The sequence below is a fragment of the Capra hircus genome (assembly GCF_001704415.2).
Source record: "Capra hircus breed San Clemente chromosome X unlocalized genomic scaffold, ASM170441v1, whole genome shotgun sequence".
NCBI lineage: Eukaryota > Metazoa > Chordata > Mammalia > Artiodactyla > Bovidae > Capra > Capra hircus.
In genome coordinates, this window is record NW_017189516.1 from 37,042,718 (window position 1) to 37,068,181 (window position 25,464).

Consider the following 25,464-nt stretch of genomic DNA (forward strand, 5'->3'; position numbering starts at 1 on the left):
ATGACAGAGCGACCAACACTTTGGAACTTTGGAGGAGGCATGAATTGGCCACATGTATGGAGACAAAGTGAGGATCAAAGCATAGGAACTTAACAGGTCAAAAAGCTATGAAGACATTAAATATTATTTTTAAAGTTATGAAGTAAAGACATTAAATATTATTATGGTCAACAGCATGGTAGTCACGATAGCATATCAGCCTCTAAGTTTAAAGGGGCTTATGTCACATCCAGTTATCAGGGGTCATAGGTTCGTACTCATCCTTACTTGGATTCTTCTGCTGATACAATTAGTTCATGCTGTCTGTTCTTTCCTGTTGTTGGCCTCTATGCCCACATCATCACCAGAGATGATTGAAGTCCTATCAAACCCTCAGCTATTGTGTCCTTTTCTTTGTCCCTTTCATATCAATTTAGAGCTGCCTCAAGTGTCTCAGGGCATCCTTTCAGTCTTACCTGCTTTGACACCTAACTCATCTGTTGCAGTTGCCTTTTCTACTGCACTGGTGTTATTGATGGGACCAGTGGTGGGTGTAGAAGGAGGAGTCCCCAATCTCCCATTGTATATGCTAACAAGCCAGGCACAGGTCTTCTCAGATCTAGGATTCTCCCCAACATATCTATGTTTCTGGGACTTGATCTCAGATCAAAAATGGCATGATGGACCACAATAAAGGCTATCTGTCTTATTCAACATAATTCATTTCAATCCTATTATTTTTCCAGCTATTAAACTATCTCCTTTGGGATGAGGCAGACTTGCTTCTATATAGTTTTACCAACTCTTTTATTTGTAGGATAGATAATAGGTCACTGTAGTCAACATACTGAGGATTTTGCAGTGGACAGTTCTGATCTTTGCCATAGATTTCAGATGTTATATAGAAACATAATATGTAAGTCTTAGTGTCTTTTTTTTTTTTTTTGCATTTTCATGGCAACGATTATAGCTGAGAAAGTACACATATATAGCTTCCAAGAGTTGGGTGAAAGCGCCAGCTAATATGTCAGAATATTAATCTGCCACATGATCTTAAATACGAGATATGTCTTGGTCTCTCCAGGATGCTATAAACAATACTAGAGACCAAGTATCTTATATATAACACAATTTTTTCCCTCATTATTCTGGAGACTTCTGGAAGTCCAAGATCAGGGTGCCAACATTATTAGATTCTGGTGAAGGTCTTGTTCCATCCTCACCTGGTAGAAGGGGCTAGAGAGCTCTGTGGGGCCTCCTTCATAAGGGCACTAATCTCATTTATGAGGGCTCCAGCCTCATGACTTAAGCACCTCCCGAAGGTTCTTCCTCCTATACCATCACATTGAGCATTAATATTGCATCTAAATATGTATTTGGATGACACACAAAATTTAAATCATTGCAAGGGGGAAAAAGAGGCAAGACTTTAACTTGTTATGATAGCGGGTAAATGAAACTGAAGATTAAATTCTAAGATGAGCTTGCAGTGGGAAAAGTGAGGCTGAGGGCATAAAGTCAACTGTTCAAAATCCTTTAAGGTTTCAGAAGACACTAAGGAAAGAGTTAGAAGCTGAGGGTGAGAGGAAAAAATTGACCAACATAGAAAAGAATAAATGTATGGGGAAAAGTATTGGAAAAAAAAAAAGCAGATTGAAGGAGGGTGGTTCTATTCAGAGCTAGAATTGAAGATTACAGCAGGGAACCAAGGAAAAGACATTTTGAAAAATTTGATAGGATGGTATGAAGAATCTTTAACACATTGACCAAACAAGCAAATAAACAAAAACAATGTGGCTGGATATCATTTATTGATGAGATTCTGGTTACAGTTGGAAATTTTGTTCTGTGTGATTCTGGATGCTGTTATGAGTTTCATCCCAGGGATATGTGTTAGCTGTTGACAAGCTGTGCCATTTATTAGTACCATTCAGTTTTGTAAAATTATGGATATTATTTTTCTGTATTATTTTGTTTTGTTTCTCATTTCAACTAATATTGAAGTGTGTTATCTATTGTGTATCAGTTAAACAAGTGTTTATCCTTAAAATCTTAGAATTGTTATTATTCTTCTTCAATTCATGATATATCATGCATAAAAATACAAGAAGATTATAGCACTTTGCCATGGCTATTCTCCCTTTATTAAGCCCAGTAGATTTTTAAAGACTAATTTGTGGTCAAATTGATTTTAGTCATTAAAGAATACATTAAGGAAGGCAAAGTCCATTTTAATGATCATGTATATTTTTAAGTGCCTCTAAGGAGCTGTTAAGATTGGCTTATTTGAAGGTTGTTGGTAGTAATTGAAGTATTATGAAAAATGATGCCTGTTTCATGAACCAAAACAGATTAGTATTTTGTATTATTTTTTCCACATATCCTTTAATGAATCAATTCCCGTTGATCTATTTCCTCATGGATTGCCCACAAAATTATATTAGAGATAAAATAAGAAATGGTCAGCAATATCAAAGGTTGATGAACATAAATATCAAAGAATAAGCTTTTGATACATTAACCTCTAAATCCTTCTCAAAACAATCATGCCATGCTCAGTATATTCCATAAAATGAAGAAGTCAGGATAATTCCCAGTGCTACATGATTATAAATACCTAAGAGGGTCAACTATGATTTGCAAACTCCCAAATTGGCTAGATTTGAAGTCATCTTTTCATCTTAGACAGAGGCACATTTTTAGCTTCTGGTCCTGATAATGATAATACAGTATAAGACAAACATGACTGTGAGTCTTTTATGGAGCCATGGTTGTGAGGATGCCAATAAAAGAATCTATTTTTAATAGCATAAATATGGAGGCTTCACCATGATGCCTTCTTTTTTTTAAAAGAATTTTTTATAGATTTTTGTTTAGTTATACATGGAAATATTTATCATAGGAGGGTCAATAAAAGCAACAAACGAAAAAATAAGAAAGTGGGGTGAATAGGTACGAAACTATAGCCTTCATCAAGTCAGTTCAGTTGCTCAGGTATGTCAGACTCTTTGCGACACCAGGCTTCCCTGTCCATCACCAGCTCCTGGAGCTTGCTCAAACTCATGTCCGTCGAGTAGGTGATGTCATCCAACCATCTCATCCTCTCTTGTCCCTTTCTCTTCCTGTCTTCAGTCTTTCCCAGAATCAGGGTCTTTTCTAATGAGTCAGTTCTTTGCATCAGGTGGCCAAAGTATTGGAGCTTCAGCTTCAGCATCAGTTCTTCCAATGAATATTCAGGACTGATTTCCTAAAGGGTTTCAATCCTTTAGGATTTCCCTTAGGATCTCCTTGCAGTCCAAGGGACTCTCAAGAGTCTTCTCCAACACCTCAGTTCAAAAGCACCAATTCTTCGGTGCTCAGCTTTCTTTATAGTCCAACTCTCACATCCATACATGACCACTGGAAAAACCATCATAGCTTTCATAGTTAGAGGAAATAGATTAGAATCGGAGTTTAAACACCTTGGTGAATCTACTTAAGACTGCTGAATCTTAAAATATCCTCATGTCTAAAAAGGTAGAAGCAAACCTTTCTCACTAATTCCTTCTAATATCAATCAGAATAAGTTTGACACTGTTCATAAAATTCTTAAAACTTGGTTAAATTAAGAAACAATCAAAAATGGCACTTTGATTGATAAAGGAGGAACAGGGAATGAAGGAGGAAGATGAAGAAACAGAAGACAAGAAGGGAAAACTAGAAATATAAGAAATATAAGAAAATTTGAAAAAAGTACTTATATATGAATAAAAAAGACTGTGTAAAATATATAAACATGGTGACACTAGTTTTGTGATGAGATTATTTTTATTTCTTTTTAATACTGTTGTGTGTATCTTTTTTTCATAAAGTACATTCATTTTAAAATAAGAACCCATTTTAAAAACCTAACAATTAAAGTGATTTTTCTACTTTAAATCTAAAGTTTATATTTAAACCTCCATTTCAAATCTTACAGTCCAAGATCAGTAACAGATTGCTAATGCATTCCCAGTAGTATTTAAATTTAAGAAACTAAGAAAGGTCATTTAACCAGGTGAGTCAAGACCTACCTTTTAAAAAAATGATATGTATTTGATATTTTTTTATTTAAGAAAGCAATTAATATATTTTTAAGGCAAGATTTTTTTTCCTTTTTGCTCAGTAATGTTTTTGGACAGTTGCTGTGTTCATAAAATAGAACATTTGAAAAGTAGTATTTTATAATTAACAAATGTCTGGTACTGATAAAAATGTATTAAATTAGGCACCTTTTGCAGTCAAGTCATGCAATAGTAGAAAAAGTCCTGGTAAAAACTTCTTTTTAAAGAGCTATTAAAGTATTTTTCTATTTTTGAAACAAACAGTTGCCTATTAAGATCTTCCAATTAATTTACAAGACAATTTAAAATTTTTCTCATGAGCTTTGGGAGGAAAAAGTGTCAAACCTAACTACTTCCCTTTGGCTGTTATTCAGCTTAATTTATTTAAAAATGTGTTATTCTAGAAACACTAAGGAAAGGTGACAGTTTAATTCAGAGAGAATTGTTTAGATTCACTATTTTTAGTTTGAAAACATCTGAATGAAAAACCACTATAAATTAGAACTTACAATGAAGAAAATAAGATAAACAGAAATTTTTATCTAAAGTGACAAGAGTAAAAAAACTAGAAAAATAAAAGAATGAAAAAGTGTTCCTTTCCTTTTTTTAACTTCTCATGAGATTCAGTTGAACTTCAAATGAGCATGTTGAGGAAGAAATAGAATCTTTTCCTTTTTTTTTTTTTTATAGCATATAATGAACCCAGAACTTAAAAAAAAAAAAAAACACACATTTTATTAAAGGTAGCATTAAATATCTTTTAAGATTTACACATTTTTAAAATTGCTCCATGAAGCTGAGAATTTCTTTTTAAATAGGGCTTTGCTGAACTTTTTTATTTTTTTCCAAGATAGAATTGAAGGAACTCTATAGAGAATATTGATTATGCTCTTTTCCAGATAATTCATTAAGTCAAATCTCCACAGATAGTGACTTTTTGCCCATTTTCAACTTCAACAGTAAAATGTTTTCTACCTTTGAGTTCTTTTGTGCAAAAATTCCAAGGGCTTTTAAATTTTTTCATAAATAATTTAGCAATCTTTATAATACAGTTTAGTTTTTCATGTTTTTTCCTCTTGTGTAGAAACGTTCATATATGAACATTTCAGTTCAATTTAGTTCAGTGTCTAAGTCGTGTCTGACTCTTTGGCACCCCATGGACTGCAGCACACCAGGCCTCCCTGTCTGTTGCCAGCTTGAAGAGTTTACTCAAACTCACATCCATTGAGTCGGTGATGCCATCCAGCCATCTCATACCCTGTTGCCCTCTTCTCATTCTGCCTTCAATCTTTCCCAGCATCAGGGTCTTTTCCAATGAGTAAGTTCTTCACATCAGCTGGCCAAAATATTGGAGTTTCAGCTTCAACATCGGTCCTTCCAGTGAATATTCAGGACTGATTTCCTTGAGGATGGACTGGTTAGATCTCCTTGCAGTCCGAGGGACTCCCAAGAGTCTTCTCCAACACTGCAGTTCAAAAGCATCAATTCTTCAGTGCTCAGCTGTCCTTACAGTCAAACTCTCACATCCATACATGACTACTGGAAAAACCATAGCTTTGACCAAGATGCACCTCTGTTGGCCAAGTAATGTCTCCACTTTTTAATATGCTACCTAGGTTGGTCATAAATTTTCTTCCAAGGAGCAAGTGTCTTTAATTTCATGCCTGCAGTCACCATCTGCAGTGATTTTGGAGCCGAAGAAAATAAAGTCTGTTGCTGTTTCCATTGTTTCCCCATCTCTTGCCATGAAGTGATGGGACCAGATCTTTGTTTTCTGAATGTTGAGCTTTAAGCCAACTTTTTCACTCTCTTTCACTTTCATCAAGAGGCTCTTTAATTTTTCTTCACTTTCTCCCATAAGGGTGGGGTCATCTGCATTTTTTAGATTATTGATATTTCTCCTGGCAATCTTGATTCCAGCTTATGCTTCACCCAGCCCAGTGTTTCTCATGACGTAATCTGCATATAAGTTAAATAAGCAGGGTGACAATATACAGCCTTGACGTACTCCTTTTCCTATTTGGAACCAATCTGTTGTTCCATGTCTAGTTCTAACTATTGCTTCCTGACCTGCATATAGGTTTCTCAAGAGGCAGGTCAGGTGGTCTGGTATTCCAATCTCGTTAAGCATTTTCCAGATTTTACTGTGGTCTACACAATCAAAGGCTTTGGCATAGTCAATAAAGCAGAAGTAGATATTTTTTCTGGAACTCTCTTGCTTTTTTGATGATCCAGCAGATGTTGGCAATGTGATCTCTGGTTCCTCTGCCTTTTCTAAATCCAGCTTGAATATCTGTAAGTTCATGATTCATGTATTGCTGAAGCCTGGCTAGGAGAATTTTAGCATTACTTTACTAGCGTGTGAGATGAGTGCAACTGTGCGGTCATTTGAGCATTCTTTGGCATTGCCTTTCTTTGGGATTGGAATGAAAACTGACCTTTTCCAGTCCTGTGGTCATTGCTGAGTTTTCCAGATTTGCTGGCATAGTGGAGCACTTTCACAGCATCATCTTTCAGGATTTGAAATAGCTCAACTGGAATTCCATCATCTCCACTAGCTTTGTTCTTAGTGATTATTCCTAAGACCCACTTGACTTCGCATTCCAGGATGTCTGGCTCTAGATGAGTGATCACACCATCATGATTGTCTGGGTCATGAAGACCTTTTTTGTATAGATCTTCTGTGTATTCTTGCCACCTCTTCTTAATATCTTCTGCTTCTCTTAGGGCCATACCATTTCTGTCCTTTATCGAGCCCATCTTTGCATGAAATGTTCTCTTGGTTATCTCTAATTTTCTTGAAGAGATCTCTAGACTTTCTCATTCTATTGTTTTCCTCTATTTCTTTGCATTGATCGCTGAGGAAGTCTTTTTTCAATCTTTCCTTGCTATTCTTTGGAACTCTGAATTCAAATTGGTATATCTTTCCTTTTCTCCTTTGCTTTTCACTTGTCTTCTATTCATAGCTATTTGTAACACCTCCTCTGACAACCATTTTGCCTTTTTGCATTTCTTTTCCTTGGGGAATGTCTTGATCCCTGCCTTCTGTAAAATGTCACTAACCTCCGTCCATAGTTCTTCAGGCACTCTGTCTGTCAGATCTAATCCCTTGAATCCATTTGTCACTTCCACTGTATAATCGTAAGGGATTTGATTTAGGTCATACATGAATGGTCTAGTGGTTTTCCCTACTTTCTTCAATTTCAGTCTGAATTTGGCAATAAGGAGTTCATGATCTGAGCCACAGTCAGCTCCCGGTCTTGTTTTTGCTGACTGTAAAGTGTCTCCATCTTTGGTTGCAAAGAATATAATCAATCTGATTTCAGTATTGACCATCTGGTGATGTCCATGTATAGAGTCTTCTCTTGTGTTGTTGGAAGAGAGTGTTTGCTATGACCAGTGCATTCTCTTGGAAAAACTCTATTAGCCTTTGCCTTGCTTCATTCTTTACTCCAAGGCCAATTTGCCTGTTATTCCAGGTGTTTCTTGACTCCCTACTTTTGCATTCCAGTTCCCTATAATGAAAAGGACATCTTTTTTGGGTGCTAGTTCTAGAAGGTCTTGTAGGTCTGTATACAACCATTCAACTTCAGCTTCTTCAGCATTGCAGCATTGCTAGTCGGGACATAGACTTGGATTACTGTGATACTGAATGGTTTGCCTTGGAAACGAACAGAGATCATTCTGTCATTTTGAGATTGCATCTAAGTACCGCATTTTGGACTCTTGTTGACTATGATAGCTACTCCATTTCTTCCAAGGGATTCTTGCCCACAGTAGTAGATATAATGGTCATCTGAGTTAAACTCACCCATTCCAGTCCATTTTAGTTCGTTGATTCCTAAAATGTCGATGTTTGTGCTTCCCATCTCCTGTTTGACCACATCCAATTTGCCTTGATCCATGGACCTGACATTCTAGGTTCCTATGCAATATTACTCTTTATAGCATCAGACTTTACTTCCATCACCAGTCACATCCACAACTGGTGTTGTTTTTGCTTTGGCTCTGTCTCTTCATTCCTTCTGGAGTTATTTCTCCACTGATCTCCAGTAGCATGTTGGGTACCTACCGACCTGAGGTGTTCATCTTTCAGTGTCCTATGTTTTTGCCTTTTCATATGGTTCATGGGCTTCTCAAGGGAAGAATACTGAAGTGGTTTGCCATTCCCTTCTCCAGTGGACCACGTTTTGTCAGAACTCTTCACCATGACACGTCCATCTTGGGTGGCCCTACAAGGCATGACTTACAGTTTCATTGAGTTAGACAAGCCTGTGGTCTATGTGACTAGATTGGTTAGTTTCCTGTGATTGTGGGTTTCAGACTGTCTGCCCTCTGAGGGAGAAAGGTAAGAGGCTTTTGGAAGCTTCCTGATGGGAGAGACTGACTGAGAGGGAAATTGGGATGGGAGGGGCCATGTTCAGTAAATCGCTAATCCAATTTTCTGTTGACGGGTGGGGCTGTGTTCCCTCCTTGTTATTTACCTGGGGCCAAATTATGGTGGAGGTAATGAAGATAATGGCGAGTTCCTTCAAAAGGTCCCATGCATGCACTGCTACACTCAGTGTCCCCAACCCTGCAACAAACCACCACCGACCTACGCCTCTGCCAGAGACTCCTGGACACTTACGGGCAAGTCTGGATCAGTCTCTTGCAGGGTCACTGCTCCTTTCTCCTGGGTCCTGGTATGCACAAAGTTCTGTTTGTGCCCTCCAAGAGTCTATTTCCCAGTCCTTTGTAAGTTCTGGCAGCTCTATGGTGGGGTTAATGGTGACCTCCTCCAAGAGGGCTTATGCCATACCCAGGTCTGCTGCAACCAGAGCCCCTGCCCCTGCAACAGTCCACTGCTGATCCATACACCCACAGGAAACACTCAAACGCAGTTCTGTCTCAGTCTCTGTGCGGTCTCTGGGTCCTGGTGTGCACAGGTTTGTTTGAGCCCTCTGAGAGTTTCCAACAGGTATGGGGTTTGGTTTTAAACATGATTTTGCTCTTCCTACCATCTTGCTAACATTTATCAGTTATATATATTACAGCTAACATTTATCAGTTAGCTATTGCTGTGTAACACTCTACTTTGAAACTCAGTAGGTTAAAACACCGAGTATTTATTAGTCTTTCAGATCTTTAACCAGGAAGTTCTTCAGCTCTCTGCTGGGATTATTCATGTGTCTCTAGCTAACTGTGGTTTGACAGGTGTCCTTGCTAATCTTGCCTAAGCTCTCCCACGTGTCTGGTTGTCAGCCAGTCTGGTGTTTGAGGTACCATATCTGGGACTACTGGGATAACTTGGTTCTGCTTCACATGTATCATCTTCCAGTTATCTGGCTAAGGTGTGTTCTTATGATAAAGGGAGAAGCGTGGAACAAGAGAGCAAAAGTGTTCAACCCTTTGTGAGGCTGACATTTGCAAGTAAAACAACATCACTTCCATTGTATTCTGTCGGACAAAGAAAGGCAATGGCCAGCCCAGATTCCAGAGATAGAAAAATAGAAACCACTTTCTCATGAGAGGAACAGCAAAGTCCCATTGCAACGGACATGGTTTCAGGAAAGGATGAAATAGTTGGCCCAGTTCTGTGGTTAATCTACCATGGATAGTGAACTCCACTTTTGCAAAAAAAAAAAAAAAAAAAAAAGCTAAGTTCCAATGGAAAGGTAGATAACTGCTTAGAATTTTAAGGAGCTCATATTTATAATTTAAAGCAGTTGCTCCTGAACAACATGACTCCCTTTTCAAGTAATATTTCCACACAAGAATAGTTCTTCTGAATTATTAGGACTCCAAAATTCACCTCTAAACAATGGCTATGTTGGCCTTTCCTAAATAATATCAACTATCTTAAAATATCAGTCTATATATTAATGTGAAAAAAATGTTAATCACTTCAAAATTGCATACCTTGTTCTAAAGAATGAAAACAAATGACCATTAGATATTTACCCAATCTCCTTTAAGTTGGCAGACTAAGTCAGTCCCCTTTGCTGAGATCACTCATATCTCAAGTCTCATCTCTACCATCCCTACATATACCCTGTGCTCTATGACCTGATTTATCATAGCTTAATGTAGTTTCGGAGAAGGCAGTGGCACCCCCCTCCAGTACTCTTGCCTGGAAAATCCCATGGACGGAGGAGCCTGGTGGGCTGCAGTCCATGGGGTCACTAAGAGCGACTTCCCTTTCACTTTTCACTTTCATGCATTGGAGAAGGCAATGGCAACCCACTCCAGTGTTCTTGCCTGGAGAATCCCAGGGACAGGGGAGCCTGGTGGGCTGCCATCTATGGGGTTGCACAGAGTTGGACACGACTGAAGCGACTTAGCAGCAGCAGCAGCAATGTAGTTTATCTGATCCTTAGCATCTGAAATGTCCCTCTGCTTGATATTCTTTTCCTCTTTTCACATCTTGTTAATTTTGTATTCAATGTTGTAAATTCAATTCTAGGATTCCTGCTTCTCTTATGCCTCTCAAGTGAAGGTGACATCTCTCTTGTTTGTGCTGGCACTGTACTTAAAACACCACTATTCATAGGATAATAATACAGTGCTATATGTATATTTGCTTAAATGCATACATCCTTCATATACTGTGACTAAAGCAGCAAAAACAATGGCAGTATCTTTTTATCATTTATCTTCCCAATTATTCCCAGCACTGGGCACAATATAAAGTAGGTGACTAATAGCTGTTACATTTCGTTGTTTAACTTAACTACTCTCCCTCCTTTGACACATGAGGAAAATAAACAAATTTCTAAATCATTTATCTAAGTTCACACCATTGGAGAAAGTTAGAATTATAATTAAATAAAGTCCTCTTTGACCCCAGATGTTATATTTTTTAACATGTAACTGTGTGAATCTCACATGGAAGACTTTCAATAAGTAATTGGCATGTTTAGGTGGATCTCTCAGGAAATCACTGCACTAAAAGCATGAGTAATGCTGTTCCTTCTACTTACTATTATTCAATCTTCTTCACTTTAAAGAATTATATTTATTCTATGTCGATTTATAGCCTAGGTTTTTAGTGGCTCCAAAATCACTGCAGATGATGATTGCAGCCATGAAAGTAAAAGATGCTTGCTCCTTGGAAGAAAAGCTATGACTGACCTAGACAGCATATTAAAAAGCAGAGACATTACTTTGCCAAAAAAAGTCTACCTAGTCAAAGCTACGGTTTTTCCAGTAGTCATGTATGGATGTGAAAGTTGGACTATAAAGAAAGCTGAGAGCTCAAGAATTGATGCTTAACTGTGGTGTTGGAGAAGACTCTTGAGAGTCCCTTGGGCTGCAAGGAGATCAAACCAGTCCACCCTAAAGGAAATCAGTCCTGAATATTCATTGAAAGGACTGATGCTGAAGCTGAAATTCCAGTACTTTGGCTACCTGATGTGGAGGTCTGACTCATTGGAAAAAACTCTGATGCTAGGAAAGACTGAGGGCAGGAAGAGAAGGGGACAACAGAGGATGAGATGGTGGGATGGCATCACCAACTTGATGGACATGAGTTTGAGTGAGCTCCGGGAGTTGGTGATGGACAGGGAAGCCTGGCGTGCTACAGTCCATGGGGTCGCAATGTCAGACACGACTGAATGACTGAACTGAACTGAGGTTTTCAGTGTGGGGGAATTGCTTTTGTATTTTAATTTAATGACATTTAAAAAGTGATTTTCCATGTACCTTTGAGTGAATTCTGCATATTAAAAATTTGTTTTCATCTCTAGAACAATATTTGCTGGATTTATCAAAGCATCCCTGCTAAGAGTGATATAACAATAGAAATGTAAGACATTGTGGAATTTTTCTAGTGTACATATGTGGAATTATCATCGTTATTACCTTTCAAAATTACTGCTGCTGCTGCTAAGCCGCTTCAGTCATGTCTGACTCTGTGTGCGACCCCATAGACGGCAGCCCACCAGGCTCCGCCGTCCCTGGAATTCTCCAGGCAAGAACGCTTGAGTGGGTTGCCATTTCCTTCCACATCAAAATTACTAATTCAACCTAAAATTAGAAGCATTTTTTCCTTGTAGGTCTTATACCTATATCTGATGTTCATAAACCTAGGGGGAAAGAAAAAGAATAAATTAGTTAAATTATCCCTATTTTATTGAAAGACATCATGAAAATACGCAAGTAAAACTTATATATCACTGATGCGGAGTGACATTATGGTCAAAGAATGGTTAATAAATCTGGAACTATACCACCTGATTTAGGTTTGGATTCATATCTGCCACTTATTCCTGTTACTTTGTTCTCTATGTCTCAGTTTTGTCATCTGTAAAATGGGGGTACTTTTAACTGATTGTTAAAATAATTCATTAAAATAATCCATGAACAGGGCAGACAATTGTGACTGACATAAACTAAACACTGAATGTTTATTACATAGGTCGATACAAAATATGTGAGATTAAATCATATGAAATTGCCAAATTTTGATCCTATTTGAGTACAGAATTTAAAGTTTCATATGATTCAACCTATCAAAAGGAAATAGAGGTATAATGAGGACACTCTTATTCAAATATTCCATCCTATGTGACATTTTTCCATTCTGTGTTTCCTGTTCCCTTGATTTGATACTGATTATTGGCAGACTCACTTCATAAGCATAGAAGAAGAGAGAATAAATAGTCTAAGGCTGACTTTCTAGTAGGTAGGGGCAGGAAATGATTAGGAAGAGGTTGTATCTTGTCACATAATTGTCTATGCACAATTGTACTGCAGTGTATTTGAGAAATTATAAGAATATTAGTTTCATAAATAAAATTTACATTTATTTATTAAAGGCATCTCCAGATGTCCTTTGACCATAAAGTCTCATTCTACTGGATCTGAACAAGTTCGAATAGTTCTTTCTCCCTCTGCCTTTTGCCTGAAGCTAAGAGCCAATAGTTCACATTTCTCTAGTGAGTGTACCCACTGTGTCACAGTACTTTTTTTTTCCTTTTTGAAGAATCAGAGTATTATTTAGATGCTTTGAAATGAAGGGCTTCATCTTGCAAACTTTATACTGTACTTTTTTTTTTTTTCTGCTACAAAAGCCTCTACTGGCATAGAATAGAACCAATCTCCATTTCCCTCACTGGCTATCTCAAGCTTACATCTTATACCTTTGTGATTCAGTAGAAAAACTGAATTTCACTTTCAGAATTCTAAATTTATAGGTGATATTTAAAGATGATATAACATAATGAACTACAATTATAGTTTATAAGGTTTCTATTATTTTAACTATTTGTGAAGTATATGAGCATTATATCTACAAATAAAGACTACCTATAATTTTACTAATTTTTGTTCCAGCATAGCTGGTGATTGAGTTAGTACTGATCTATCTCATTTACAGATGAGAAAACACAGGCCTCGGTTAAGGATTCAATTTTATTACAAAACGTATTAAAGATAGACCTGATCAGACAACAAACCATTGCTAATTCTTGGTTAAGCATACTTTATTTTTTATAATAGAACATTTACAGATAATGACTTGATTTCCATTAACTATTGTTGTGGCTGCTGTTGAAAGTTCTAATGTGCAATCTGGTTGGATCTCTTCTTGTGTACTTGATAGTATAACATACACGTTGGGTCCTAGCGATTATGTTTTATAACAAGTTACTGCCAAATAACATTTTATACCTGGAGAGAGTGTAAAACTATTATCTAACTTAGCTCTTGAGCACTTGTATAACTCCAAGGAATAACTTGATTTTTTAAAACATTATCTTTGTAGCTCAAATTTTAGTGATATTTCTGGTACATAGAAGTTTAAAAGGATCTGATGCTGAGGAATAATGAATAAGATATGTTAAGTTTCATCCATTAAAGCCCACTAAACATTTCAGTACTTTGATATCCCTATTAGAGAAGAGAGAGTGTTCCAGTCATACATTTGAGTCTTTAAAACAACATTACCAGAGATAGAAATAATATAGACAGTTTGGGGAGGACCACTGGGGCCTTCACTTATTTTCTGACATGGGCGTCTTTGACAGGGATCCTGTGGATCAAGGGAATCTTTTCCTCTTGTCTGGGGAATGTTGAATGTGTCTTTGGTTTATTCTTCTAGATCCTCTCTCTGCCTTTTTCTTCCCTGGGGGGCTGATTTCTGTGGATGATATCAGCAGACTTCCTTGTCCTCTTGCTTCCAGTTGGATTTAGCTCTTGGGAGCATTTACAGGAGATCAGAGGAAGGGAGGAAAGAGATATCAGGGCATTTATTTATCACAGGATAGCTGCATTCATCACCCAAATATCAGAGCTCCTGTCAGGTGACCCTGTCATTACTCTCTCTGTTCAGGAGCCAGTAACCAGTCTCTTTCTCTTCATTCCTATGTGTCTAGGAGTGATAATTACACTTATTTATTACCTGTTTGGTGATTTCTTTCTACCCTGACCTCATCTTTGTAAATTGTCCCTTATTAACTCTCTTCAAGTTATCCAAGTCCTGCTAGGATCCTGGTACGCTCAAAGGAGAGTCCTACTTTATTTCCAGGTGATTCCATTTAACCAAAGAGGGGACATATGAAATGTAATTAGGTTTTATGGAGCATTTCCTATGCCAGGAAATGTGTTGGATACCTTATACTTGTTCAGTTGCATCCAACTCTTTGCAACCCCATGGGCTGCAGCATGCCAGGCTTTCCTGTCCTTCACTAGCTCCTGGAGTTTGCTCAAACTCATGTCCACTGAGTCTGTGATACTATCCAACCATCTCATCCTCTGTCATCCCCTTCTCCTCCAGCCTTCAGCCTTTGCCAGTATCAGGGTCCTTTCCAGTGAGTTGTCTCTTCGCATCAAGTGGCCAAAGTATTGAAGCTTCAGCTTTAGTATCAGTCTTTCCAATGAATATTCAGGGTTTGATCTCCTTGCTGTTCAAGGGACTCTTCAGAGTCTTCTCCAGCACCACAGTTATACTTATTAACTCATTTAATCCCCATACTAATACTTTGAAGTTGACCACTTCTGTTACTTAGAGCAAAAGTTCTAAGTAGAATTTAGAAAATACGGATTATTAGGGTTAAACAATTTTGGATAAATTCATGATGCTATCCATTCATGAGACTATCTAAGTACATCTTAGAACAAAACTCTACCCCTAATGCACTTAAATCTTTACAGCATCATCACAAATTAGGTAGTAGTACATCCTTGTTTTACAGATGATAAAAGGTAAGACACAAAGAGATTGTTACATGCTCATATCACACACATGAAATATGGTAGAGCTGAGATTTGAACTATGGCATTCTGGATGTAGAGAGAATATTTTTACTCATTGTATTACAGCAGTATGCTTTGAAAAACATACTTCATCATTACGACTTCTTTCTTTCCAAATTCTCTCTGCTGAAAGCTTCTGTCTTTCAATTATTGGTTTTCTAAAAGGAGACAACTAAACCAGCATTATTCTTCTGTTTATAGGAGACTCCTTTCAAGGCTAAACTAATCTGTGGTATTAAAAGTTAGTGAGTACAGTTATCATCCTTGGAAGGGCTAGTATACTGAAGTGAGTGTGAGAAAGCTCTGAGGGTGCTGGTCATAGTCTTTTTCTCCATGGAGGTTATGATAATATAAATGTGTTCAGTTTGTGTAGATTCACTGAGCTAACACTTGAGATGTGTGTACTTTCCTCTGTTTATATTGTGCTCACATTGTGCTCAGTCACTCAGTCATGTCCGAGTTTTTGCGACCGCATAGACTGTAGCCTGCCAGACTCCTCTGTCCGTGGTATTTCCCAGGCAAGACACTAGAGTGGGTTGCCATTTCCTACTCCAGGGGATCTTCCCCACCCAGGCATTGAATCCGTGTCTCCTGCTTGGCAGGTGGATTCTTTACCACTGTGCCACCTGGGAAGCCTCTATGTATATTATACCTCAATAAAATTATCTTATAAAATACTTTTTACAACTTACGCTTACAATGGATTGCATTATTTTTTATCAAGAACTGATCAACAGGTTTTACCAATAAGTTTGGAACCAATTTTGCCCTCCTTTTTGGTGTTCTCTTGCTCTTGATGTTTCTAATAGCTAAAGATTCAGAATCACAGAGAAGTATCTTGATTTTCTCAGCAACATAGATGTCCAGAGGCTGACCTTTCTATAACCAGAAGGGCCATGTTAAATTATTCCTTGCCTTTTTACCTTTTATTGGAACATGCTGCTGAATTATCTGTATTTACTGGTTAAAAGACTGACACAGCTCTGAAGAGTCAGAAGCCATTGAAATAATTTTTAATTCATTTCTATCCCTTTCTCATTTTTTTTACTTTGAATTTTTTTACTGTGTTTATGCCACTTACCAATAAACCTGAGTTTTTTTTTAACATTGTCTGTACATTGTTTATGTATAAATATATAAAAATTATATAAATACAGAAGTTCTGTCATTCTGACCATGATCTAGAAGGACTGCTATTTCATTTTATGGTCCTTTCATCTTGATATTTGGGTTAGCAAGGAAGATGAAAATAAGTGAAGGTAGGAAATTTCTAAGTAATACCAAAATTTACTTTTTAAAGAAAATATTAGTCATGAAAGCAGTTGAAGATAGAGAGCCACAGGGTCATATGGCCCAAAGCACTTAATGTTTTATGTGTTTTATAAGATTATTTTCAGACACTTGAAAAGAAAGCCATTAAACACAGGGGGGTTTTAAAGAAAACTACTGTTTGCATGATATGTGACTTGCAACAGAAAGACATGGCAGATGTCTCTCATAGAAGATGAAAAGGGAAGAAAACCTCAGACTTAATTAAAAGTAACCAAAGGGAAAAATAAAACAGTAAAGTAAGATAAAGAACTTGAAGGCCCCCCATGCCATCCACATTTACTAGTATTTGTAACTGAATATGGAGGGGCATCTAAGAGAAAACGGAACACATTGTATGTGAGCTCTGTATTTTCTGGTAGATTCAATAGTTAACCATAATTGAATTTATTTCTCATATTTGGCCAAAGAAGGAGAAGCCAAACAAAACAAAACAAAAATATCATCCTATATTTACTGTGTGCCTAATGTTTGCCAAGTCTGTATAGCATACCTATACCGAAGCTCAAGACTCTGATATGGTATTATTTCAATCCCCATTTTACTATTGAATAGATTGTCCCTCAGAAAGACTGAGTCACTTGCCTCAGACAGTGAAGCTGGTAAATAGAAGACTTGGGTTCAAAAAAAATTAGCTATTACTGTCTCAGAAATGTGTGCAACTTTGCTACATCATACCTGTAATGCTATGGAATGAGGTATTGGATCTAGGAAAGAAGAGAAAACCATTCACGAGAAAAGACATGTTTCAGTTTCTACAGGGTAGGCCTAGTCCAGGAGGAATAAGATTGAGCACCTGAAAATCCATGTAGTTACAGGCTAAATATTGTACATTTCTTTGAGCATCACTTTAATTAGGCCATAGGAGGGGAAATTTCAATCAAAGTGCTTGAAATTACTTTTAAGTTCAACATGCATTAAGTGAGGAAGATAAAATCTGCACGAATCCTTAACAGAAAACTTATGCTTTCATAAGAAATTTTGAACCTGCCGTCACTATATACTTTTCACTGCTAGGCTCTGAGATAAATACATTCAGTCTTATCTGCTCAAAGGATGCTTTAGTGGAACATTCTGAGAAGCACTCTATTAGAGATCATGGTGGCTATAACAAATATAAATTGGATTTCTATTGTCATAATTTAGTATATCACTGATTGCATGAGTTTGAATGTTTTATCAGGAACTATCTTTTTCTCTATCACCTCACTGCTTTCTAGGTGCCCCAATGAGATGTGCCTGGAGGCCTCTGATTAGCCTCCAGTCCTTCCCTCCCTTTCTGTTTTGTTTGATTCCAGTTTAAAATGGAAAATTATAAAATACCTGATCCTTGTGTATAAGCTTGTATCAAAGCAAGATGCTGTTTGCCTTGTTGATCTTCATCTCGGCTCCTTGTCCAAAAGCATAATCTTTCTACTCCTTGTATCTTGGATGCTAGGTGATTCTTACAACTTTGGGGTTAATGTTTTATTCTTTGCCGCAAGACTTAGGCCTTTCCAAGTCCCTGCCATTCTTCTTGAATGAACATTTTGCCACCCATATCCTTCCTGGTTTGACATACTTTATTATCTATCAGTTTCTCTATCTAGATATATACATTTTATTAAGAATAAGTATTTCTGTCAACTAACTATATTTAATTTTCTTCAAAACCTCACACATTTCACTGTGTAATATTGTTTTTATCAGTAAGTTTAGAAGTCACACACTTCTCAAAAGGAAAATTTCCTCCTAGAAAAAAAAAAAAAGACCATTTTCAAGGTATTGTAGACCTTTAACCAATATGAAAATAAAATCTTAATATTCCCCACCACCACTGCCAAGTTACTCTGGATTATATATGAGATTCTTGACAGGTTCATTTTTTCATTTTCTTTGCTTATTAGTGGAGGGCTCCCCTTAATATTTCATGAAAATAGCATTGTTGTTTCAATATTTACCTGTACATTATGTATAGTAAAAGTACTTTTTAAATGTTCTAGTAACTTAGTGTTTTGTGGTCTCTATTCCACCAGAATTTTATTTATATATAAATATTTATTTACATTAAATATATATATTTGTATATACATTTTGGTTATGTTGGGTCTTAGTTCCAGCACATAGGATCTCTGTTGAAATATCCGGGCTGTGTTGCTGTGGCTTGCGGGCTCAGTATTTGCTTCACATGGGCTTAGTTGTCCCATGGCATGAGATCTTAATTCCCCAGCCAAGACATTCACCAACCAAGGGTTCACCACGTCCCCTGCATTGGAAGGCAGATTCTTGACCACTGGACCATCAGGGAAGTCCCTGCCCTGGAATTTTAAATCAGAACTATTTGAGTAGAATTTCAAAAGAATGACTTGTATTTATCTTTGTCAAAGCACATTTGTGGCTCGATTCCCAAAGCTGAGTATGGAGGGACTGGTAGACTTTTTGCAGTGGTCAGTGTTCTCATTAAGTGACACACCTGGACACTGACAGGACTTGCCTTAGACATGGCTGCCCGGCTGTAGGAGATCCTGAATCCTCTGTCTTCAATCTTAGAAGCTTCAGAGATGTATTTTGACTGGAAACCAGGGTTCTTCTTGAGCTGTGTGAAATCTGAAGTTTGTATGTGATTGAAGGAGTGGATAAGGAAAGGCCAATTACCCAAAGGCTAATGTTAGACCCATCATGTGACATTGTGAGGAAAGTATTTCCTGATCCTCAGACTATGGGAATTCCCATGGTTATGTGCGCTTGAGTTTCTTTTACTGCTCCCCCATAGCATTACCTTTTAGAAATATTTGTTTTCCCTGCTCAACTCAAAGTTCCATGAAGACGGGGGTCATATCCAACTGATTTACTAGTGTATGCTCTAGCACCTAGTCCAAGTTTATTGGTGCTCAATAAACATCTGTCATTGATAAATTAGGGCTTCCTTGATATCTTGGGTGATTAAAGAGTTGTGAATGATTTCATATGAAGGGATTGGAGGCTTTAAACCAGAAAAAAATATTTGGGGACATGACAGAAGAAATAAAATCTTTGAAAGATAATCAGATGGAAGGAGGAAAAGGCCAAGGAAGCAGCCTAATCAAATAGAATGAACAAGAGCCCCAGGAATTAGACAGATCTGGGCCAAAAACTTGGTTTTATTGTCTTTTTGTTTTGCAACAAAGGGCCATATGTTCAACCTCTGTGTCATGAAGAGAATGAGTATACCAATGCTAACCTCATAGAAATGTTACACGAATTATAAATCAATTCATTTAGTGGGATGTTTCTTATGAATAGTTAGCTCTTATGAATAGTTACTCCAAAAATGTTAGATGTTATTAGTGGCTATTTTTTTTTCTGCAATATAATCCCCAAGTATAGAAGTAAGAAAAATATATGAAAAGCTTTCACCAACTTATCTCACTTAATTTAAATCATATTGTTTTAAAAGTTGAGCCATCCAATATGTGACTAGATCATTCTGAGGCAGCATGCAAAATGTATATGCAGAGATTTATGGGTGAAGGATGGTGAACCCTCAATGATTACATATTATGTTTCCAAGCATGCTAAATGGTTAAATTTTAGGTATCCACCCAAGGCAAATTATTTGTAGTCTTTCTTGGTGTGTTTACTTCTCCCCAAACAGTGCCCAACTGCCTGATAATTTAAACATTTTTTTCTTTCCTTCATAAAATCAGCATTCGAAAAGATGAGTTAATTAGATCCATTAGACTATAAGTCTCCAACTCTTGTTATTGAGAAAAATATTTAATAGGTTTGGCTGAATAATGATTTATTGGTTTTTGTTTTTTACTTGAAAGTTCTCTTTCCATCCATCACCATTGGCAGATTAAGCATTAGACTCATTAAATATTCTTCAACATAGCTTTAAATTTTAAAAGACATAATCATAAAAAGTGGATACCTGGAAGCATGCTTTATTTAATTGGGTATATTTCTTATTTCAGTTCGGGAAGCAGCACATAGAAAACCTCTTCAGTGACCTACAGGATGGGAGACGCCTCCTAGACCTTCTTGAAGGCCTGACAGGGCAAAAACTGGTATGTGACTTAAAATATTTATAAGAGCTTCACATTAACCTCAGAAAAATTTCAGACCAGAAACAAACTCATCATAGTTTTAGGAGATCTAGTAAACTTCGTTAATTTACTAATTACTGATTTAGGTAGCAATATAGGACCTATTTCTGAATAAAACAACCTTGCAATATTATTTTTACTTTGGCCTGTTCTATCATATGCAGAACAAGAAGGTGAAATTTGCAGTAATAGATATTATTCTCTACTTTTATTTGGTATCTTTGTTATTGAATTTATTTTAATAAGACTTTTATACCTAATGTCCTTTGAATTTTAACTGTTTTAAGTCTTTTTTCTTTTCATCTCCCAGTTTTATTAAAATATAACTGACATATAGCACTGTACATGTTTAAAGTGTACAGCATAATAATTTGACTTAATACTTACATCATGAAATGATTATCACGAGCTTAATGAATGTCCATCATGTCATACAGACAAACTTAAAGAAATAGGAAAATTCTATTTTTCCCTTTCCTTGTGATAAGAACTCTTAGGATATAAGAACTCTTAACATGAAATATGGAAAATGGGGAGTTGCTATTCAATAGATGTAGAGTTTCAATCATTCAAGATGAATAAATTCCAGAGACCCACTGTACAATATCGTGCCTATAGTTATTGCTATTATGTTGTGCAGTTAAAATTGTTTTAGGAGGGTAGATCTCATTTTAGGAGTAAATACTGCAGGCATCACCATGGCAGACTTTCTAAACCTCCACAACTGAATAAGTTAATTCATATATTGTCGTACAATATATTACACACATATATTATATATATATAATATATTGCATATTACATAATTGTAATGCACTATAAAAATATTAGTTTAAAAATTATAGGGCAAGGTAAGACTTTGGGGATTGATGATAAGGTTTAAAGAACTGAAGATGATTGAGGTTTTGAGCTTCAGTGACTAAGACAATTAAGGTAATATTGACAGAAATAATTTCCTTTAAGCCTATTTGGCATTACAGAATTTTGCTAGGCTCAAATCTCTTTTAAACTTTCCTAAAAATTGTGGGAATTAACTCATTTATATTCCTAGCAAATGTCTTTATGCATGCTGATGTTTCTCATGGTGGTCATTCAACTGGACTGTAGAATGAAGGAGAGATTACCAAAATTGCTTTTGCAAAAGAAAAAAAAATCTTATCAGTTTTCTTGAGGAGTGGTTGATTCACACTAAGAGACTCCTATGACAAGGGCAATTAACCCAAAGCACTTAAATTCATTATATTAATGCCTGACAGCCTGTGATCATTTAAATGATTCCAACTGAAAAGTGAAATGTAGAAATTGTTTCATTTCTGGTAGATTGTCCTTCTCTCCTCCTGGGCAGTCAACATATTTTCATTTTGTTTTCAGCCAAAAGAAAAAGGATCCACAAGAGTTCATGCCCTGAACAATGTTAACAAGGCACTGCAGGTCTTGCAGAAAAATAATGTAAGTGGAGCCCTGGACAGAGTCTGAATACCATGAGAACATGCTTAATGTTTGAGTGATGGCTTTGGTCCCAAATACAGAGAAAGCATTTCAGGTTCTCTTGAAATTCAAAGCAGTTAATAAGAGCATGTGTTCAAGTTCACGTGCATCTGCTTGTGGCTAATGTGATACAGAAAGTAAGTGCATGCAGCCATAGGGAGCAGGGAAAGTTATGAACCAGTGGCCTGGTAGGCCACTTTGTCTTGTTTTTAGATTTTACATGATGAGGTTATATTTAGTGGACAGATAAAGTCCTGTTGTGAACTTATCTCCTTGCAGCAGTGTTTCTGTGCAGCAAATGGCTTTTACTCAGCAATTCTTATTTTTTGTGAATAAAGTGTGTTCACACATGATGATGATTAAGTTTGTTTGAATTAAACCAGTGTTTCTTAGATGGCATATCCAAGTATGAAAGTTACACAGTAAAAAAATCAGCATTTCACCTTGTAAGAGTTGCAAATTTATTTTCTATTCCTGTATCTGATTTGATTTAACTAGGAGAAAATAGATGTGTGGTATTAGAAAAAATCAACAATCATATCTAAATAAGTGTGTAGATGAAAGGACTCCTTGTCTCCTCAGAATGACTTTGAGATTCCTCCCCTCTCTCATGACATTGGAGGCAGCCCTCCTTTCTTATTAAATTCCCACAATCTTTCTAATTGACCGATATATTTACCAGGCATTTTTGGTAGCTTCCTAATTATATTATGTCTCTCTTTCAAGGATAAATCAAATAATTGATCACATACTCTTAAAATAACCATACTGAAAGATTAGTAATGTACACTCCCCCAAATATTGCTTAGCTCATCTGGCAGGGAGAGGACGTCTCTCTGGAAATGGAATTGAAGGTGGTGTAGCAATTGGTCCATTTTTATGAAAGGTTATATTTAACCTATGAAAGTTATTTTACAGAAACATTGTATACTTTTTATTATTTTCCTGCAGTGATTAACTATTTTCAAATTTTCTTCAGGAAAATAAGATCATCTATGGAATGTTTTCCTTTGTATGAGTCCTAATGTTGTTGAGTTGCTAAGTCATGTCCAACTCTTTTGCAACCCCACGGACTGTAGCCCATCAGGCTACTCTGTCCATGGGATTTCCCAGGCAAGAATGCTGGAGTGGATTCCTCCATTTCCTTCTCCAGGGGATCTTCCCCACCCAGGGATCCAACCTGCATTCCCTGCATTGGCAGGCACATTCTTTACCATCTGAGCCATAGTTGATTTCCAATGTTGTGTTAATTTCAGTTGTATAGTAGTATGATTCAGTTATAAATATATATATATATATTTTTCCATAATCTTATCCATTATGATTTATCACAGAATATTGAATATAATTTCCTGTGCTATCCCAGCAAGTGGGATCTTGTTATTTATCCATTCTGTCTACAATAGTTTGCCTCTGCTAATATCAAACTCCCAATCTTTCCCTCTCCTACCCCTCCTCCTGTTGGCAACTATAAGTCTGCTCTCTATGTCTGTGAGTCTGTTTCAGTTTCATAGATATGTTCAGGAGTCATATTTTAGATTCCACATGTAAATGATATCCTATGGTGTTTGTCTCTCTTTTTCTGACTTTGCTTAGTATGGTAATCTCTAGGTCCACCCATGTTGCTGCAAATGGCATCATTTCATCCTATAGAACATTTTGAAAGATTGTTATAAAGTAAGAAAATGTTTTAACAATATTGGGAACTTAAAATGTCTTTTTAAAGTATCAATTCCTTGTATTCTATTACAAAGTATGAAACATATATATTACCATATGTAAAATAGATGACCAGTGCAAGTTTGATGCATGAAGCAGGGCGCTCAAAGCTGGTTTAGTTCAGTTCAGTCGCTCAGTCATGTCCGACTCTTTAACTCCCGGAGTTTACACAAACTCATATCCATTGAGTCAGTGATGCCATCCAGCCATCTCATCATCTGTCGTCCCCTTCTCCTCCTGCCTTCAATCTTTCCCAGCATCAGGGTCTTTTCAAATGAGTCAGTTCTTCACATCAGGTGGCCAAAGTATTGGAATTTCAGCTTTAGCATCAGTCCTTCCAATGAATATTTAGCAATGATTTCCTTTAGGAGGGATTGGTTAGATCTCTTTGCATTCCAAGGGACTCTCAAGAGTCTTCTCCAACACCACAGTTCAAAAGCACCAATTCTTCAGTGCTCAGCTTTCTTTATAGTCCAACTCTCACATCCATAGATGACTACAGAAAAACCATAGCTTTGATTAGATGGACCTTTGCTGGCAAAGTAATGTCTCTACTTTTTAATATGCTGTCTAGTTTGGTCATAACTTTTCTTCCAAGGAACAGGTGTCTTTCAATTTCATGGCTGCAGTCACCATCTCCAGTGATCCTGGACTCCCCCAAAATAAAGTCTGTCACTATTTCCACTGTTTCCCCATCTATTTGCCATGAAGTGATGGGACCAGATACCATGATCTTAGTTTTCTGAATGTTGAGTTTTCAGCCAACTTTTTCACTCTCCTCTTTCAGTTTCATTAAGAGGCTCTTTAGTTCTTCACTTTCTGCCGTAAGGGTGGTGTCATCTGCATATCTCTGAGGACAACCCAGAAGGACGGGGTGGGGAGGGAGGTGGGAGAGGGGTTCGTATGGTGGGACACAAGTACACCCATGGCTGGTTCATATCGATATATGGCAAAAACTAACCACAATATTATAAAATAATTAGCCTCCAATTAAAATAAATAAATTCATTTTAAAAAAGAGCAAGGAAAACAGCAGAAAATTCAAAGAATTATTAGATTTAATCCAGCTGAAGAAATTGATCTCTTCCTAGTAAAAGAATGTCACGTTAAAACATAAGCTGTTGGATCTCCTCTAAAGTAGTGGATTAATGTAGCCATAGAGTTTTGTTTTTCACATAGTGATTATATATTATAGGTCTGGTGGGATTCTATACATATTATAATTATTAAGTTCATAATTTTCAATATATGACCAGAAGAAATTCTGGCAATAAAATAGAAAAACCATAAAATAAAATCTGTGTTACTTTGGGAATAACCAAATATTTCTAAGATGTGAAACCCAAGGCATGATTCAAAAACAGAAAAAAGTCAACTTGAACTTCATCAAAAGTATGAATTGTTTTTATATTCTGGATATGAGTCCTTTGGATTAAAATTCTAAATCACTCTATGTTTTGATAAAGAGCTGTCCTTCATTTTAACATGGTTCATTTTTAAAAATTTCCACTTTATAATTGTGTATCCTATTTATGAAACATTTCCCTACCAAAAGACATGATGAT

General features: G+C 36.7%; 1 protein-coding gene across 1 annotated transcript in view; it reads left to right on the forward strand.

The window, feature by feature from the left end:
• Positions 1-25,464, forward strand: part of DMD (dystrophin) — a gene marked incomplete in the record, with an annotated part of 2,117,027 nt that overhangs the window by 369,812 nt on the left and 1,721,751 nt on the right. The window contains 2 exon segments of the mRNA XM_018043695.1: positions 20,561-20,653; positions 22,064-22,141. Coding sequence (XP_017899184.1) covers positions 20,561-20,653; positions 22,064-22,141 — 171 coding nt within the window.